This window comes from Coffea arabica, chromosome 4e (genome assembly GCF_036785885.1).
Source record: "Coffea arabica cultivar ET-39 chromosome 4e, Coffea Arabica ET-39 HiFi, whole genome shotgun sequence".
Lineage (NCBI taxonomy): Eukaryota > Viridiplantae > Streptophyta > Magnoliopsida > Gentianales > Rubiaceae > Coffea > Coffea arabica.
Genome location: NC_092317.1, coordinates 32255594 through 32275318, shown reverse-complemented (window position 1 = coordinate 32275318; position 19725 = coordinate 32255594). Strand labels below are relative to the sequence as shown.

At 36.9% G+C, this 19725-nt stretch overlaps 1 protein-coding gene and 1 long non-coding RNA gene across 3 annotated transcripts; both read right to left on the bottom strand.

Annotated features, from left to right (window-relative positions):
• Nucleotides 1–1616: 1616 nt before the first annotated feature.
• On the bottom strand, nt 1617–5540 carry LOC140005766 (uncharacterized). The gene is made up of 3 exons (XR_011813334.1): nt 5180–5540; nt 2625–2680; nt 1617–1877 (listed from the first exon to the last, which is right to left on the bottom strand). It is a non-coding gene; the product is annotated as an uncharacterized lncRNA (long non-coding RNA).
• A 4243-nt stretch (nt 5541–9783) lies between these two features.
• LOC113740558 (uncharacterized membrane protein At4g09580-like) lies at nt 9784–15602 on the bottom strand. Of its 2 annotated transcripts, XM_027268104.2 has the most exons (4): nt 14705–15602; nt 11375–11645; nt 11114–11284; nt 9784–10377 (listed from the first exon to the last, which is right to left on the bottom strand). In XM_027268104.2, the coding sequence occupies exons 1-4, from the start codon at nt 15106–15108 to the stop codon at nt 10246–10248; spliced, it is 978 nt and encodes a 325-aa protein (XP_027123905.1). In that variant the 5' UTR covers nt 15109–15602; the 3' UTR covers nt 9784–10245. The 2 variants fall into 2 exon arrangements, with proteins under 2 accessions (XP_027123905.1, XP_071903940.1); XM_072047839.1 differs by lacking the exon at nt 11114–11284.
• Nucleotides 15603–19725: the final 4123 nt, after the last annotated feature.

Here is a 19725-nt window from a genome sequence, read left to right as displayed (position 1 = left end):
CGGGGCCGTGGACGTAGGCAACCCTCGAATGAAGGGGGAAATCGGGAACCAATGCCTGAACCCAATCCTGAACCTGGAGTGGATCCTAACGTTCAGGTAGCTGCAGCTATCCAGCGCATGACTGATCTTTTAGCTCACGTAGTAGAGCATCAGGGCCAAAACCCTATTCCTCAATCTGGAAACCCTGGTAACCATATAGAGGGGGAAGATAGGGCCCTCGAACGATTTCAGAAGTTCTCCCCACTGAAATTCCTTGGAGGACCAGACCCTGATGTAGCCGAGCGGTGGCTAGAGAAGATGATTGATATTTTTGCGGCGTTGCACTATACTGAGGAAAGACAAGTGACATTTGCTGTCTTCCAACTGGAGGGAGCAGCCCGTTCTTGGTGGAATGCAATAAGACTGAAATGGGAGAGAGAAAAAACACCGAGGACTTGGGTGAATTTTATGAGAGAGTTCAACGCAAAGTACTTCCCGCCTCTAATTCAATAAAAGAAAGAAGATGAATTCATTAGAGTTCGCCAGGGAGCTCAGACTGTTGCCGATTATGAGAGCCAGTTCACTAGGTTGTCTAAGTTCGCTCCCGAGCTAATTGTGATTGAGCAAAGGAGGATAAAGCGTTTTGTCCAGGGCTTAAATGTTGAGATTCAGAAGGATCTGGCTGTAGCCCAACTGAGTGCCTTCAGTGACGCGGTGAAAAAAGCTCAACGAGTTGAAAGCGCAAGGTTACAAGTTAGAACCTTTCAGGCGAGGAAAAGAGCTATTCTTGAAAGTAGCGTAGGACAAGAGGATACGAGCACACCTCCCAAGTTTGGAAAGGGAATTGGAGGAGTAAAATTTCCGAGAATGTCGGGTGGTGCTTCACAGAAAGGCTCGGACTCTGCTTCCCATGGTCCCTGCGGGTACTGTGGAAAGTTGAATCAGACGGAGGATGTTTGCTGGAAGAAAGGAAGAAAATTTCTACGTTGCGGGAGTGCAGATCATCAAATCGCTAATTGCTCAGGCCTATCTTGAGAAGGGAGCGGGAACCGACAATCAACCAAGACCAACTCTAACCAGTCGAAGGGGAAAGGGACTAGACCGAAGGTGTCGGCTCGGGTGTATTCCCTAGAGTCATATCAGGTCCTTGACTCGTTTGAGGACGAAAAAGGTACGATCCGTTGTTTACGTAGATTTTATAGATCCTGGTGGTAAGAAAATTTCGAGAACGAAATTTCTTAAGGGGGAGAGAGTGTGAGAACCTGAAAATTTTCACATTTTACAGGCATTATTTTATTTCTTTGCCTACATTTTTATTACTTTCCTTTAAAATATTACATTTTCTACATATTTTATAAGTAAGTACAGTTTTTAAATCATTTTTCTGGTATACGTTAGTGTACGTTCAATTTGAAGTGCATTAGGGACGTGGGACCTGTGACGACCCCACTTCCCCCTAAGGCGAACCAGAGGGTTGGCGGGTAACCTGCCTAGCTCTCGCCAGGACTCACGCAAGCAAACCGACCAAATATCCACGTATAACTTAAACCAAAACACAATCCGCCATCCGATCATGCCAACTTTTAAGCGGCTTGAATACTAAAACACATTAACTTCAAAGATGACAGCAACCGAAGTTAGCCAATCGACGGCTCCCAAACACCTCATGCGTTACATTCAAGAAGTAAGGTCTTACAGTTTCCAAAACATGAAATTTCATACAGCCCGAGTATATATACACATACAAGCCAAATATTATAATCAGGGTTTACACATCTCCAGCTTCAATCCCAAAACAAAACTATATCGTTTAAATTCAAATACATTACAAGTCACAAAACGAAGTAGATACATTCTTAAGAAGATATAAGCAGCTCAGATTTCTCAAACCTCAAGACCTGTCAAGGAAAACAAATAAACGTGGGGTGAGCTAAAGCTCAGTGGTGCCCCAAAATCATGCAATCACTCGAAACAATTAACACGTATTGATTCGACTGAAGTAAATAAATAGGGAAGCAATAATACTCAAGTATACCTTAGACTGGTCGAGGGATTCACCCAACGACATTACATCCAACACTTATATTTATAGACTGGTCGAGGGATTCACCCAACGACATTACGTCTAGCACTTGATTGTTATAGACTGATCGAGGGATTCACCCACCGACTTTACGTCCAGCACTTGATTGTTATAGACTGATCGAGGGATTCACCCAACGACTTTACGTCCAGCACTTAATTGTTATAGACTGATCGAGGGATTCACCCAACGACTTTACGTCTAGCATATAGACTGATCGAGGGATTCACCCAACGACTTTACGTCTAGCACTTAATTGTTATAGACTGATCGAGGGATTCACCCAACGACTTTACGTCCAGCACTTGATTGTTATAACAAGATAAGAAACCCTCCCACCCTTATGGTGTGGTACATTCCCCTGCCTAGTAATTTATCACTTAGCAAACGCAAGCAAGATATTCACGAAAAACACTTCAAGCAAGTCACCACTCGAAAGGCTAGTGTGATAAGGTACACACTGCTCACTTCGATGGATCAGCAATCATTTTTGGCAATTATCACATAACGAGTCGATAAAGCACTTTAACCAAATAGTCATAAAACAGGCAGGGACACTCACCAAAAGTGAATCTCAAAAGTCAAGCTGGGAATCGAAGTCCACGTCCTCGCTACACCCTAGAAATCCAAGTTTTAAAACTATAAGTTTTACTAAACAAGTTCTTGTTTTGTATATAAAAGGTTATCCTGTATAAAACTAATTTAATTTCTCGAAACAAATCAATCATTCCCTTGGAATTAAGGCTAGTAAAGAAATAAAATATCTCGTATGGTTTCTTTAAAGGTATTTCCCTTCTAGAGGGCAAACTAGAACCAAATTAATTCAAACAAGTTTTCTTTGTCTTTTATTTGAAATTATTCAAATCTAATGTTTTTAACGAATTTCCTTTAAAACGTCTAGTCAAGGATAGTTTTAGGAAAGCTTAAAATTTAGAAGGTTAAATACGATTACTCCCTAAAGATAATAAACTAGCTTAAGCAAAATAAAGGAATTAACTAGTCTGCAAGGTTTTAAAAGTCCAAATAACTAAGTTTTAATAATATACTAAACTCAATTCTATCACTTGATATTAAGGCAGAATATTTCCACAAAATTTGATTTTGAAAATATTCAAGATCAAGAATAATCAAAACGGTCTTCACAAATTCAGCTCATTTGCACAATGGATTCCCAAGTCACCAAGATAAACAAAAATCACAAACCAAATATCAATTTCTCTAGGGCTTCATCAATCATTAGCCCTAGGTCTCAACAGATTCAATTCTAATCAAAATCAACCAAAGGAAGTCCAAAGTATTAAAACAATTCCAAATCACAAATCGTGGACCTTCCAAATGCATTTTGGCCAAACCACTTAAACAATTCCACCAAGAATTTAACCCTTGCAAAAATTACTTAAGTGGCCAAGAGCTTCATCAATCATTAGCTCTTGGTATCAAACAAACATCCTTTGCCACAAACAACAGAAATTTTAACTCAAATATAGAAGATAAGTCACGGCTAGCTTGCATTCAAATAATTCTAGAAGTTCATATTTTCCTTTCTTGCTTCGATAGTCAAGAAAAATTCTAGCAAATGTCAATTCAAGATGTCTATTAGATCTCCATCTTTTACTTGCTAGATGCACTAAACATATAGCTTATACCCTGCTCAACTTAAGCTAAAGCAAATAATACACGAATCCAGAAAAATAAACTCATTAAAAGCTTGAGCTAGTACGGCTAGCAACCACGTACAGATTTCCAGCAAAGATACTTCATAATTTTCAACAAGATTTCCATCCTTATCTTGCTTTAAACACTAAACACTTAACATGCGTTTTGTCCAACATGGAATGAGTCAAATGGTAAATAATTCCAGCAAGTTATTCCACCAAGAAGTCCTCATAAATCTGTCATCAGTTAGGATATCATTTTTCCAGCAATTGTATGTCCTTATCACAACTTTTTCCTTGGCTAAAACAGAGTATTATGGTCTCAAATTTAACATGCAACTACTTAACTAACTGATTAACATATCTAGTTCAGAAAACAACTTCAATCATCAACACAAAATCATCTAAAAATTTCCAGAAACATCCAACAAGTCTCGGATGAAACATGCATGTAGCAGATTCAGTTTCGTTTTATTTTTCTGATCTAAACCCACCAATTAACCACATGCAAAGCTCAATTATCATGTTATTAACTAGTTATTCATGGTTGCAAACTCAAAACAACGAAATTGAATCAAATGAAGCTACATTACTAAGACAAACTCTCGGCCAACTCAATAGATTTCCAGCAATTAGATTGGTCCTAAATCCAACTTTTCCCTCGGTTAATTCATGGTATTAGGTGCTTAAAATTAACATGCAAATATTTAACTTGCTAATCAATATTTCTAGTTCAAAATCGGATTCAAACACAGCCCTAATCATCCAAGAAAACCAGAAATTCTGTTCAATTAGTCATGGATGAAGTTGCATGCATAGATTTTCTGTTCTCATTTTATTTCCTTGGTTAGCCGAGCTACTTAGCCTCATGCAAGACTTAATTACCTTCTTATTAGTGAGTTAATCATATTCGCAAGCTCTGGTGTATCAATTAACCAAAATTACAGCTGCGTTTCTGGTTTAAGCTCACGGCAAGTCTAAATTTCTTGCGCACAACAGAAATTCTGTTCTTAAAATTCCCATTCGAGTGCCTAACATCAACATGCATGTCCCTAGCTGACTTATCCTTATTGTAATTAATTAGTTAAACACTAAATCAAACTCAAATTGTCGCAGGAAATCAGAAATAATGCTACATTTCTAAAATAGCTACTCGGCAGAATGTTTAGCCCCAAAACAGAATTTTTGTATACTATACCACATCATCCGAATGCACAAATCAACATGCATGGTATTAGACTTCAAGTTTTCGTCCAGCTAAAGTCACTTAGGTGTTCAGATGTCCCAGAAAAATGAAAATAAAACTGCATTATCGGCTCAACTTCTCAGCAGAAACATCAACATTCAAAACAGAAATTTTCTAATGGCTTAATCTCATTCATCCGATTGTACCATAGTACATGCATGCCTCTAGATAGCTCAAACTACCTCTGATCAGTCCTTAAACGATCCAGAAATTTACCTCACAGCAAGCTAAGCTTTCACGCAAAAATTCTGGAAAATTTCTGCTCCCTCTCGGCTCTCACGAACACTGGTTGGTCCTGGTTCGATTTGCAGCTGGAAATGGTGGTCTGAAGTGAACGAAAATGGTGATGATCAGCAGCTCCTCCGACTTCCACTTGCTCTCCCTGGTTTCACTCCGACTGACGGACAGAACCAAAAACATTCAATCCTGCGGTTTCTTTTCTTCCTCTCGGCTGCAGAATGCAGCTCGGCCTCTCTCACGCTCTCTCGGTTTGTCGACACTAGCAAGGCAGAGTGAATTGCAGTTGTGGCTTGAGATGTGAAGTGGAAAGGAAATGAGGAGGGTGCCGTGGTTTTGAGAGGTGTTTGTGGGTAGAATTGGTTGAGTGTTTGATTGGGGAAGCTTTTCATTGGCCGAATGAAGAGGTTGTGAAGATGTTGTCCGGCAGGTTTGATTTTGGGATTGCATGGCTATTTTGGGATTGTATGGAGGGCATTTTGGTCTTTTCACATCTCCTCCTAATATCCCCTTAAGTCCTTGGCCCTAACTAAAGTCCAAAAATTATCCCCAAGTGTGATTTAAACGTCGAATTATACACTAGTCCTACAAGACCTTAATTATCGTAAGTCTTACGTCCTAAGTATATCTAGGATACTTTTATCGTTCTTGTCCAAAATTTATCGATTGCATCTTAATACTAAGGTTTCTGTATACTCTTAATCTTATTCGTAATAAAGTTAGCTATTGTAAATTAAGGAATTTATTTAAAGAGTAAACTTAATATAGCTCAAGAATTATTACTTTTAGTATAACAAAACTGAATAATTCAATATTGGGCACAATTATATTATTTATTACATAAAAATTATCTTTACACTTTATTTCAAAACCATTAATTACAATACTAGAGTTCAGGGAGATTAATTGTTAGATCAATGAAATGGTTTACCATTGAAGTATGAATTTAATGAAACAAAACTAGAATTTCAATAGTTTAGCACAATAATTTTATTTTGCACATAAAATTTATTGGTTTTGGTCTTAACGTGAAAATTCTTATTAGTATTTAACGTTATTCGCTAATTAGGATTAATTATTGGAATTCACGAAATTTTACATAATTAATCTACTCAGGTAGCATTAATTTTTAACATAAAGAAAACTAAGTATTTTAGCATTTTATTTTAAGGCGGTAAATTATTCTAACTCAAGAAATATTAATTATGACTTATAGATACTCCATTCCCCTTACACCGTTATTCTTAATTAAATCAGGATACTTTTAATTTCTAAATTTTGATAAGAATTCAATTAGGCATTTAACTAGCCACTTAATCATTATATGAAATATTTCAAATCTCAAGGTAAGCAACTAAAATAAATGCAAACGAAATACAAGATGATATTTATATATATATATTTTTCAGGGTTCTCACAGGACCCGCTATGCGGTAAGTGCGATAAATTTGGATCAATAGTTGGAGTTTTGTATTAAGTGATATAATTCTTCAAGGGGGCTAGAAGATAATGGGAGGTTAGTTAGATTAATTAGTATTGGAGAGAAGAAGATAAGATTAAAGCTTAGAGGCGCCACGGGTCGCGACCCGATTAGTGAGTGGACTTTGACTAAGAGTATTTCACTTTCCTAAACATCAATTTTGACCCAATTTTTATCCCATTTTAAGCTTCCTTGGCCGGCCACCTTGAGGGAAAGAAACCAAGAGAGAAACTTCATTTGTTCTTCCATTTCTTGTCCAATCTTGAATTCCAACCAGAATTTTTACAAAACCCTTCATAAAAGTTGTTTACTAAGGTGGATTAAAGGATTGAGTGGAGTGATTTTGGAAGGACAAGCTCCAAGCTACTACCTTTCTTGAGGTGTTAAGGTACTTTGTCAATAAATCTTCTCTTTGTTACTAATAATGGTAAATTAGAGGTTACTAGTGGTTAAATATGCTATTTTGTGGGAGATTTCATGATTTAAGGTAGAGCTTGGCAAATTTCAGATTTATTGATAATTTTTCTGTTCTTACATGATAATTATTGACTAGTCATGGTATGATAGCTTTATGTGGGGTAAAATGAAGCTCTTTATGTTCATTGTGGTTTGTGGTGGAAAATTTCAGTTTTAGGGTTTCAAAATTGGGGCTTTCTTGTGATTAGTATTGAAGCTATTAATTGGCTCAAGTGGAAGGGTATTGTCGCCCTAACTAAGTGTGTTTAATAGCTTGTGATTTGTGTGTTCAATTGTGGTTGAATTGAGATGACATTGGTATGATTGTAGGATGGAAAAGTAAGGAAATGTAGGGGATATGCTGTCCAAATTTTGGGAATATTGGATTTCTTCGAGTTTGGTTTGGTTTGGGATATATAAGAAGGGCTTTTGGGGTTGTTCGAGCCCTAGATCTTCATGTTACCTTTTCGTTCCCAAAATCATGTTTTGCACTCTTGCATTAGTAATTATTTAGAGAGGTATACGACTTGCAGTCGAGCCTCAATTATGCATCTTATTTGCTGGATTTGTGGCTGTGGGAACCATAATTGTTTCCCTTGGTTATTCTAGGATTTCTTGGTGACTAAAGTCATACGTTGGTTGACAACTTTTGAAGTATCTTTACGTGAACCGGTGAGTGTACCACTCCCCTGAATTATTGCTAAACTGGTTATCTGTACTTGCAAATTGCTATTTTAATGTCTTTACTGACTGTTTATTTTGTACGAGACGAGTGTGTACTTTATCACACTCGTTCTCTAGCCTGTGTGATTTGTTTCCTGTATATGCTTGAATCTGTTACTTGTGCCTGATATGATGTCGTTTGGAAGTGTATCCAACGACCTTCCTGTTAAATCTGAGCTCAATCTCATAGGGAGTCAATTGAATCAAGCCAGCAAGGGCTTGGTTGAGGAAAATTGACAATCCATGGGTGTTTGTTTTTGGGAAATCTTTGGGTATTGGAGATTCTAGGTTTCCGGTATACTCGAGTATTACCATTCCTGTTCTTGTATGGCGTTCGGGCCCGATAAGGGGTATGTTTGGTGAACGGAATTTTGGCGTAAAAGGGGTCTACGGACATGTGTGTTTCATTAAACGTTGACGGATGGTCAACGAGGCTGGATCAAGTATTGCAACGGGGATTTGGCTCCTGAGAGCCCCCTGTATCCTTCAAATTGTGGTGTTCGTTCATTTCTCTTATTTGTGTGTATATGTGCCTTAAAAGTGATTTCTCATGATTTCTACTGTTTATACTTTTGGTATCTTATTGATCTTCTAGCTCACCCCGTTCCGTTATTCTTGTTTTCCTTATAGGGAACAATCTTTTGGAACTCCGATGTTTTGAGGAATGAGTTGAGCTAGTTAGAAATTCTTTTGTTCTTTTGGTATAGCTCCTCGACAATTTGGAAACCCTAAATGTATCTTAATACAATGTTTCCTTTGGATTTGTAAACTTAATAATATGTATATTTTGAAAAGTTTCCTCATGTTTATGTATATGTATTTGGGAATGTACATTCTCTCATGTTAGACAAAGTTTACTTGTTTTTGGTTGGATTTCGGATGAGTGCGATAGTTGATCCAGAAAAGAAGAAAATTCTGGTGGGAATTGTTCATGGAATCCGGCCAGTTTTGGCCGGATTTGCAGGGGAATTTGAAAATTTTTGGGGCTGAGTTACTGCCTCCAATCCGGCCAAGAATCCGGCCGGATTGTGACGTGGCTGCGGCACTTCCTTTTCGTTTTGATTTTTCGTGGGAACGTTGTACCAAAGATTTATCGTATCTTTTAGTTCGGCTCAATTGGATTCTGAATGTTTATCTTCTCAAAATTCTTTTGAGCATTGGTAGGGTTTACGTTTGTTCCGGATCCGTAGTCCCGGCGAGAGTTGGGCAGGCAGTCCGCCGAACCCTTTGGTTCGCCTTAGAGTGAGGTGAGGCTGTCACAAGATTGGCTTGCCCACACCCCTAATTAGATCTTGCTAGCAAAAGAGAAAACTTTGCACAAATTATTTTTATAACAACTGACTCACAATTATGAGTATTGAAATATCTAATTCTATACTTGTGAAAAATTGACAATTCAATTTAGTTAGTAATTCACAAATGTTAAAATTTTAGAGTCCTTCTTTATCATTTTCATGGAGTTACATCCGGTTATATTCAAGGTCTACTTAGTTGCTAAGAACATTGGATAAATGACGGTGAGGTTCATGGTTCAACTCTAAAGCCCTTCCTTATTCTCCTTATAAGGTTCACAGTCCATATATACATACATATATATATCTCTCTCTCTATATATATATATCACTTAATTCTTAGGCAAAACATGGCCCCACAACAACCGTCTATAGCAAACATTAATCATCCCATGAAATCACCAAAGTATGGAAATGATTATTTAATACGAGTCAAACACATTTGCAGTGTAAATTTAGCCTAAGATGATAGAAAAACCGCCAATTACCTATGGAAATGTCTGGTTTATTTGCATTGATTTTATTAAATTTTTAACACATTATCTCACTGCCTAATTATCTCACATATACTTGTTCAAGAAAAAAAAAGGTTGTTACGATAAATTTTTTTCTAAAAACACTTCGGAAAAGAATGATCCAAACAGAGCTATTATCTTCAACTATGTCCAATCCAATAGGATCCTAACATGGTACACACGTAACAAAGTAAGGAACAAGTAAGACGTAGGGAAGGAAATACCCGGAAAGGAAATTACAACATTACTTTTGCCTAACAAATGACTATGCTGATATTGGAATACAAAAGTAGTTAGCAATTGGTTATATTTCAGCTTGTTGGCCTCATAAACCCCCAGGAAGACAGGTGAGCCAATAGTATGCGAAATCAACTAAATCAGCACTTCTTTTGATGCTTAAAGCTGTGATTGACTGCAAATCGCAAGTGAAGCGAACCCACTTCTAACCTTCAGGTGCATTGCAGTTAACAAGGACTCGCACCTCTGTTCCCCAACTTTTTAAAATGGTATACCAGTCAGATCATACCCTGTCACCAGTTTCATTCCCTCAAAAAGACGGGTAGGTGGTAACAAGAATCTCTATTCATAGACTCGCTTCCTCTTCAAAAAGGTTGGAATTATGGCCACCGATCCAATGAGGAAAAGAACAGATAAAGTTTTGAAATCATACAAATCTTTAACTGACTTCAACTCCCCAAGTGCAAGGCCAGCCTGATGACAACAAAAGCAGCTGTAAATCAAATGTGTTCAAGGCATGAACCAACAATTGATGGATAGGCTTCATGCAGTCATGACTGTCACTAGTATGTCTACTGGAGGATATCAGCAATTCCACTTGTATTTAATAATTCTGACATAGAGCATAACTAATCACATAATTTTTTTGAACTCCACTAATCACATAATTAACTGCAGAATGCAGAATAAAGCAACATTATCCACTCCATGGAGCCATTGAAAGTGGAAGGCAAGACAAAAGAACTAATTCCTATACTCAGTATCGTATTGACAATCGCCATTGCACGCATTTTTGTATATGATCAAGTAATTTAAGCCTAACTTATGGAATCCAGTTGCAAGGCGATGACAGGTTAAAAGATTTCCGAAGGCACAACAAATTCTTACATTACCAAGAAGCACAACAAAACGTCATCCGAACAAGATTTTTAAGGCATTCCAGTAATAAAACCCCTTTCAAAAGAATCTAGTTATGCCACTTCAACTTAGTCCACACACACTTTCGAGCAATGGCCTACAGATGCTCTATATATTTGTATACTGTGTTTTACAATCTTAAGAAACAACATATACTGCTCTGTCACAGTAATATGCCCCTAAGAAACATATTACATATAATAGCCAAAGAGAAAAGAAAAAAAAATGAAGAAAAAACAAACCATAGATAAAAGCGCAAATTGAAACCAAAACCCAGTAGAAAAGAACTTACTCTGACAGTAATGTAAGAAGCTGGAATCAGACCCACCACAGTAGCCAGAAAAAAGATATGAAATGGTATATCAACAATGGGTGAGGCCAGGTTGATAAAAAGGTTTGGCAGGGTTGGAGTTACTCTCAAAAACAACATATAATTAAGCAACTTGTCTCTGCGTTTTGCTATCTGAAAAGAGCAAGGGAAATGACTATCATGAATGAGGTGCATAAATTACCAATTAAGCATGTACAAAAAACTAAGTCACAGTGTATGTACCTCTGCCTGGAAAAATCTCAATTTCTCAGGCCAAAGCCAATTAACTATAGGCCTTCCGACTAGCTTAGACAGAAAATAGCAGGATGATGCCCCGGCAGTGGCATTAAAGACAACCAAGAAAAGGCCCCTGATAACACCAAAAAGTGCTCCAGCAAGTAAGGACATGAAGATTGTCCCAGGGATCATGAATGTCTGCATGAAGATATATATCGAGCAGTAACCAAGGATGAATTGTGCTGGGTAAACACTAGCATATGTCGCAAGATGATCTCTGAAATAGAATAGGAAACACAACTTAAGCAATATTAAATTGCAATTATACAAACATTCAGTCTGGAATGGATGGCAAGGTAATGGTATAAAAAATTCAAGTTAAGATGTAGTGGAGGGAGTAGACAAAATAAACAACTTGAAAGAACCATATTCACATGATAACAGTGAAGAAAGGGTAAGCTAGGACACCCGATTACTCAAAATCCTAACTCCAAAATTTGTTTTTAAAAAAAAAAAGATGAAATACCCGAATTTTGGTCCATTAAAAGAAAATATTTCAACTATGTAGCTTCAAATATGATGTAATTCCAGCTTTGACATCTTCATCTGGAAGACACACATCTAAGACCAGATATTGGTGATAAAAAGCAACTTGTTGACATGATTATGCTTATTCCATTACAAAATTTAAGCCACTTTGCTTCCAAGTCTGTCATTTTATTCACAGCATAACCCACAGAACTTTATCAATGGCCCAAGAATACGCAACCAACTAGGTAGGCCAATTTTTTGACAAGCAACAACTACTCAAGAACCTCCAGAAATTTTAAAAACTTTGATTGGTTGGAGAAAAAAAATCTCTTTCAAAGAACTTCTAGATATATTTGCAAATTTATTCTCGGGAAACCACATGCTGTGGTGCAAAAAAATATTACAACATAAAAAATCATATGTTGTCTGTGTTACAAGACTTCATTTTGGCATGTCTAACAGACCAACCCACAATATGAATTCCTCAATTAAATGTACGAGTAAAACCAAGAAGCAGTGCAAAGCATTGTTTTGAGAGGTGTTAATAAGGCATGCCTCCAGGGCAGGGCACATGTCAACTGCCCCGGGCAGTTGAAGGGGGTGGACATACCGTTGCGTGCACGCCCCCAACTGATGGGGCAAACGTATTACTGTGCTGGGCGAGTTTTTTTCGCCTCAAGGAAGAAGGCATATGCCTTTTGATATAGTTCCATAATTCCTGTAATTCAGTTCTTTTTTTCAACTTTTAAAACCTTACAATCCACGACAGATACCGAGAGGCCTCTGTGTTTAATCGCAAATCCCTAATTCCTAAACCCTAATCCCCTCCAAAGTCCCTAATTCCTCTTTTTATTCACTCATCAATCCCTCTTACATAGTGTCAATCCATCATCAAGTCAACCAAAGTCTTTCACTCCTCCAAATTTGCAACTCAGCCCCTTCGTCACCACCATCCCTCAGCTTCCACTACTTCACAACCCAGGGGAAAGAATGAATGAAAATCTATTTTTTGAATGAAAGTTTTTTTTGGGGCAGGAATTGAACGAGTAAAGGCAGTTGATGTAATTGAGCTGTGGGGAAATTTTCAATCTGGTGTTGACTTTAAAGAGAAAGAATTAAATCACTTGAAATTATCTGCTTAATTGGTGCAGAATTTTAAAGCACTAACATTTCTGCATTTTGATTTTTTAATATTCATTTACTCTATATTTGTATATTTGTAGTAATCTAATAGTTTTTCTTTTTGTATTCTTCATATTTTTTAATATTAAATAATCAAAATTTGTGGGGCTTACGCCTCATGCCTTGGGGCTTTCACCCCATCTGGGCAAGGACCAAATGCCTCGCCCAATGTTTTCGCCTTTTAAAACATTGGTGCAAAGATCCTAAACTTGGAGTTTCACAAGCACAACATACCTGTTTCAACTCTCAGAACAAGTTCTGCGCAATTGGCAAAATGAATAAGACAATTATAACATTCCTTTGGCAATATTAAGGAAATATGTTTCCATTTTGGACAGAGTGCAGTAGTTACAATTTAAATGCTAATGAACTCCTGGAAGTTAATTGTAGAAGACCCAAACTACATCGCAAGAAAGCCACAACACAACACTACATACTTTACACAAGCCCTCGATTACTATGTTCTGCAATTTCTCATTTCACTGTGTTACAAGCCAAAGAAGAAAGCTGTGAATACCTGACAACCACTATATAAATCACTGTCTGCCATCCCCAAATAATCATCCCCGAATAATCATAAACAATAAAGGACCTACTAACTTGGCAACTTGGTAAATAATTTAAATTACTATGCCCATATTTCTGGTAAATTTAGAGGATCTGCCTCCTCTTCATACATGTCCTTGACAACTTGGCATTTCTTCAGTCTTCAATCAACCAATTCAGTTGCGCCAGCTGTGAAATTGGTCCAACATTTGTTCATGAGTTGGCTGGAAGAAATAGATTAAAGATCAGCTAGATTTGAGTCCAGGTGGACAGGACCTTGGATCGACCATAAGGTCCATTTTACTCTTACCACATGCATTCATTGAAACCTTACCTGAAGAGCTCTCCTTCTTATCTTGCATTTCTTTGGTTTGGAGTACAGATCACTAGGACCATAAAAGTCTTTATTTCAATCATATGTCCTGAATTCTAAACCACTATTAACTAGTTGCATACCATATTTCCTATTCTCAAAGATAATGAAAGAACCTAGGTCTCAAATTCAAACACGACAAATGATTAAATCATATACCAGTACATTCCTACCCATTTCACATTTATTATCTTCAAATTGATGATATGATGCCACATATTACACTTCTCCACATCAGGCCCAAAGCCTACTTCAGTTCTAGCATAGCTTTCTCCAACTGAAGCAATACGCCAATACATTGTGCTCTTAGAAACCGCAGGATCTTGTGCTCTTAAAAACCGTAGGATCTTGGAGGGCCAAACCAATAGTACACTTTGGGATCTTGGAACTTCTATGCAAGTGCAAAAAATTACCATTTCCATCTATCAAGTCTTCTACCATTCAAGTCGCAATACCATTCAAGTCTCACCCGTTCCTCCTGTGTCCATAGGCACATTGTACTTTAGCTATCCACATTACACTGCTAAAACACCCCTATAAACCTAACCAATTAACTCCAAGCACTACTACTTAAAATAGCAGTTAAACAAAAACTTCAATATACAAGGGTCCTCCCATATCATAAAGCAATCGATAATTAAAAACAAATCCAACCAAATAAATTACATTTATAAAAGAAAAGTAATAGAAAACAAGCAACTTACTTGAGCATCCGAAGATCAGAAAGGGTCCGAGGCAGCTTGAGCTTACTATAGTCGGCAACTGGCATTGTCAGGTAAATACAACCCAATCCAACGGAAAACAACAGAAATACACCCAACCCTGCCATGACTTCCCACCGGGATAACGGAAAAATCACCCCTTCCCCTATTTTACCCTTCTTGCCGGTGGGCGAATCCCCCGCCATCGCTGCAGTATAATCCCCAAAACTCTTCTCCTCATCCCTCACCCTCCCTCCTCCGACTCCAACGCCGACACTGCCAGCATCAACCACCACACTCCTCGGCGCCGCCATTGATGATGATGCTGCTGATAATGGCACGCACGATAATCCCCCAGCGCTATCTGAAATCGACGAGCTGCGGATTAATGACGATCTGGGTTTCATTTATGGATTCAAAAACTTGGGGATATTGATTTGATTTCATCAGATAACAATTCCATTGATGGATCAACAGGATTGTTGATCCAGAAACCGAAATAAAAATATATCAGTAACTTTTTTTCAGTGTAATTCTGATGGGATTTGCGAAAGACTGAAATCGGATCAAACCCATGAAAAAAAATTGATCAAGAAATTGAAGAATCAAAGAATAAAAATGGATTCTTGGAACAAGGGCTATCAGTTGAACCCTAGGGAAAGTTAGACACTTTGCTTTGTAAACTTTTAAAGGAAGAAGAGAGAGAGTAAACAGTGAGGTCGTTGGGTTGATGTTTGAAAATTGAAGGCGTTTTCCAAGGGAGAGAGACGAGGGTTCTGTCTTTCCTAGGGTGGACTACGGACTTGTTATTGTGCATTCCTTTTGGTTGGAGAGAAAGGCAGAAGAGAGATTAAGTAATAGTGGGATTTCAAAGATTTCTTTAGTGACAGAGGAAGAGATGGTATCAATTATTTGTGATTCCTATTGTTCCAGCACTGTAACGTTTTATTAGTCGGACAAGCGGTAATGTGTTACTCTTTTTTTTTTTTTTTTGTCGACACAGAGGGTGTCCGGGTCAATTCTTACGGGGCTCGACTAATCCCCTGCGCTCCGGGAGAGGAGGCCCCACTCCACACCGAAGACGTAAGCCACGGAACTCAAACCCTGGTTGCCAGGTAAGTGGTCATACCCTAAAGAGGGGGAGCACACCGTCCGAGCTACCCCGTGGGGGCTCCGTAATGTGTTACTCGAAACTAGGAGAAGATACAACTCACCTCCATATAAGTACCAAAGAACTATTAATGAGTCAGGTGGCAAAAAGTATGATATCCTTCGAACTAGGAGGCATAAACCCGCTTCGCAATGGAATGTAAAATACCCTATCCAATCTTAAAATAATAAAAATAATAATTTTTGCCAAAAAAGTATATTGATTATTAATAAAGTCCGAAACAGATCAATTCTTAAACATGTAGTTTATGGAGATAAACCTCTTCAATAATTTGTTTTGCATATGGAAACTATTTGCAAAAGAAATTGCAATGGCTAATTATTAGTTAAAAAGGAAAAAAACCAAAGAAACACTTCAAACATTTACTTTCAAAACTTGATAAGTGCAGTCAGTAGCTTTACATCAATTTTGTGGCTAAACATCCATTATCAATGCTTGAATCTATAAACAACTGCAACAACTTGCTAAACATTAAACTTCTAGTGCATTGGAAACATTTTTCTAATCAGAACTTATGTTGTATTAAGAACAGAAATGCAGCAAATGAAGTGCATTTTGCTGTAACAAAATCACGTAAACCAAATGCCTGATCAAATGCAAAACGCAAAGTGCCATGGATACAATTTTTCTATCTCTTTTCGGTCAAACACCAGTATGGCAAAGGAAGTATTCGACTATAGAATAAAAAATAGTATTTGATCATTCGTAAATCATGATCAATAACAAAATAGTTCCAGTTTTGATCAAAACATCTGCCAGTCATACCAGTGTGATAATATTTATGACTATTTGTGAGAGTTATAATTGGCATCCTATCTTCATTTAGCCTTAGATCTGTAAATTCTGGTAGATCCTATAAATGCACAAAAAAAAGTGATCAGGAAGTGCACACAAATTAAAAAAAAAAACAAAGAGAGTTAATAAAGTGAGGAAACGCAAAACAATGCCAACTTGTACTTGTACTTTGATAGATAGAATTGATAGAAGCAACTGAATGCCATCCAGTCATGTTTTAGTAATGGATTTATAGACGAGACAATGAGATGGAGGACAGATTCCTGGACTTCATGATCTGTTTATAAATTAACAAAGGATAACATGTCAACAATACTAAATACTATGGAAACAAAAAAAAAGGGTACATCAATAACAAAAAGACTAAGGAAATAAGCAGCTGCCTTTGTTTGAGAGCATTGGTAATGGAAGAGTCCAAGGCATCCAAATATGAGTTTGTGTCTTAGAGAAAGCTAAAACATTGTAGGTAAGATTTCCCTTTGTGAAGAAAACCATATTATTTTCATGAATAAGATTTTCTCTGCAGAAGGAGTCCTATCCCTGTTCAAAACATCTATCTTTGAGGTTGATTTCCCAGTGCTGTATGCCTGGTAGATTGTAATAGTTTGACCATTTTGAAGACCAAGGGAATGAAAAATAGACGCAAAAATTCCCTATAGGAAGAAAAGCTAATGTCAATTTATGTGTTTTTGGAGAATATATATTAGTGATTTGAACAACTAACCTGCTTTTCTCCGTTTGAGCAAACGAAAACATGACACAATGGTCTTCCTTCTGGTATTTGGGGAACCTCTTGAGTAGTCATTTCTTTAAGGGATAATTTCACAAACCTCCCCTGAGGTTTCTGACACTTGCACTGAGACCCCTCTAGGTTTTAAAATTTTCACCTAGCTCCCCTGGCAGAGTATTGGGGTCATTGCTGACATGAAGAGTGCTGAAATTACCAATTTGTCCTTAGAGGTTGGTTTAGATGACTAACGTTAACTTGGATGACAAATGCATTTTCACATTGGTATTTACATCTTCAAATGTCCAGCCATCTTCAGTCTGGCGTTCGGATCAAAGTTGTTGTGCCGTCCTTTATTTTATGATTTTTATCCAATCCAAATCTCTCACCCAGTAGCACAAAGCAAAATTTGATGGGTTGAGCTCGTGCAAAGCTTTGATGATTGACTTTGATTTTTCTTTTTTTCAGCTAATTTATTCGCATCATTGAAGCAGGGGATTTTTATTAACGCTACCAAGTTGGCACTACATTCTTGACCCAATATATAAGGTCAGAAGCAAAGCCGAATTTGATAGATAAATACTGCTTTGGGAGAATTACAATTTTGGCTCCAAATATTTGGAATGTGAAGGCTTTTAGTTACTAAAATTTGGATGAAAATAAATATAGTTCCAAATATTTTAGTTTCATGCATATTTAGTTCTAATAACTGATTTTTATCGAATGCTATTGTCAAAATCGAGTCATGTGCCAACAACTAGTTATTTTTAAAAATTTTAAAAAATACTTCTAGCCAGTAACTATAATAAATTATGACTAATTACTCATATGATGGTCATGTGAATAATTTTTAAGTTTTTACTACAAATTTTGGCCAGCAAATTTTTTTCAAGTTTTTTAATTCCTTTTAAAATAAAAATTATTTGTTGATACTTTATCCGTCACCGAATCCTTGTAGCAATCCGTAAGAGTCATTGCACAAATTCACAATAAATAAATAAAATCATGCTAAAAATGCTAGTTCATCTCTAAACAGCTTCAAAATGGTGCCTCCAATGATGTTTTGGGTGCTTGTGTCCTACTCTTTTATGGTACGTTGGACACCAAATGGGGATGGCAAGCCCCATTGCATCCCTTACTTCAATGCCTAACCAGTGCCACAGCAACTTTTGATTACTAACCAGAAATTTCTGAAAATTCTGTCAGTTAAGAATGCTGCAATGGACTTCCTCAGCTAAAAGTGCTTAAACTCCGCGGTTTGCATTGGTTCAAGCAGTCGATGGTGGATCAAGGGGCCATGCATAAGATCTGCTAAATGTTTTCACTATAGCCTTCTGTTAATGCTCCTGCAAAACAATGAGGATTAATCTACCTAAACTCTTCCTCCTCACAATCTTTTGGCTTGAGGATATACTTTGCACTTCTGATGTTTATATACAGTTGGAGGTATACAAAATCTGGCCGTTGGAAGATTGCAAGTTGTCATTGGCTATTCCTGTTAACATACTGAAGATGTCTCCATGTACTGCATCAAAATTCCTGAATTGCATTTATATCCCCTCAACTTTGATAATCATCTCAACCTTTTTAATAACTTGCAATCTTGTACTAATATAGAGAGGAAGAGGGTATTCATGGAATAAAAATGTCATCTCTATCATGATAGTAATATTTTAATCCTAATTGGACTGAATTGTTGCCAAAATTTGAAAAGCAAGGGAGCTAGGTGAAATTTTTAAAACCTGGAGGGGTCTCAGTGCAAGTGTTACAAACCTCAGGGGAGGTTTGTGAAATTATCCCTTTCTTTAACCATTATAGTTAGTAATAAAGAAAGAAATTATTTTCATCATGAGGGTTTATAAATCACACTTTTATGGTATGGTAGATACCATAGCACACGATATAAATCAAAGTCTACCTAATTTAGCCTTTTTTAAAAATTAAGAAAACAAAATGTATCAACAAAAGACAAACAAATAAAAAATATCATTTTTTATTTTAATTAATATGCGCATGTAATATGCCTAGATGGAGTAAAATTATTACAAAACAAAGGCGTCCATTTGTTTTCTATTTCCTCTTTGAACCAATTTATCTTTTTGCCCACATTTTAAACTCTTCATTTGTATATAATTATTTGAAACTTGACATAAACAAGTGATTGCAAGCCAAGAATTTGATAGTAGTTGCAAATCAATAAAGACAATTTTCAGATTTGATGAGTTATCCTTGTAAACAAAATATGGCTTTGATTTTTAATTAATAATATGCTCAAAGAAAGCAAAAATATTATAAAACAAAAAAACACACTCATTTTCTATTTTCTTTTCA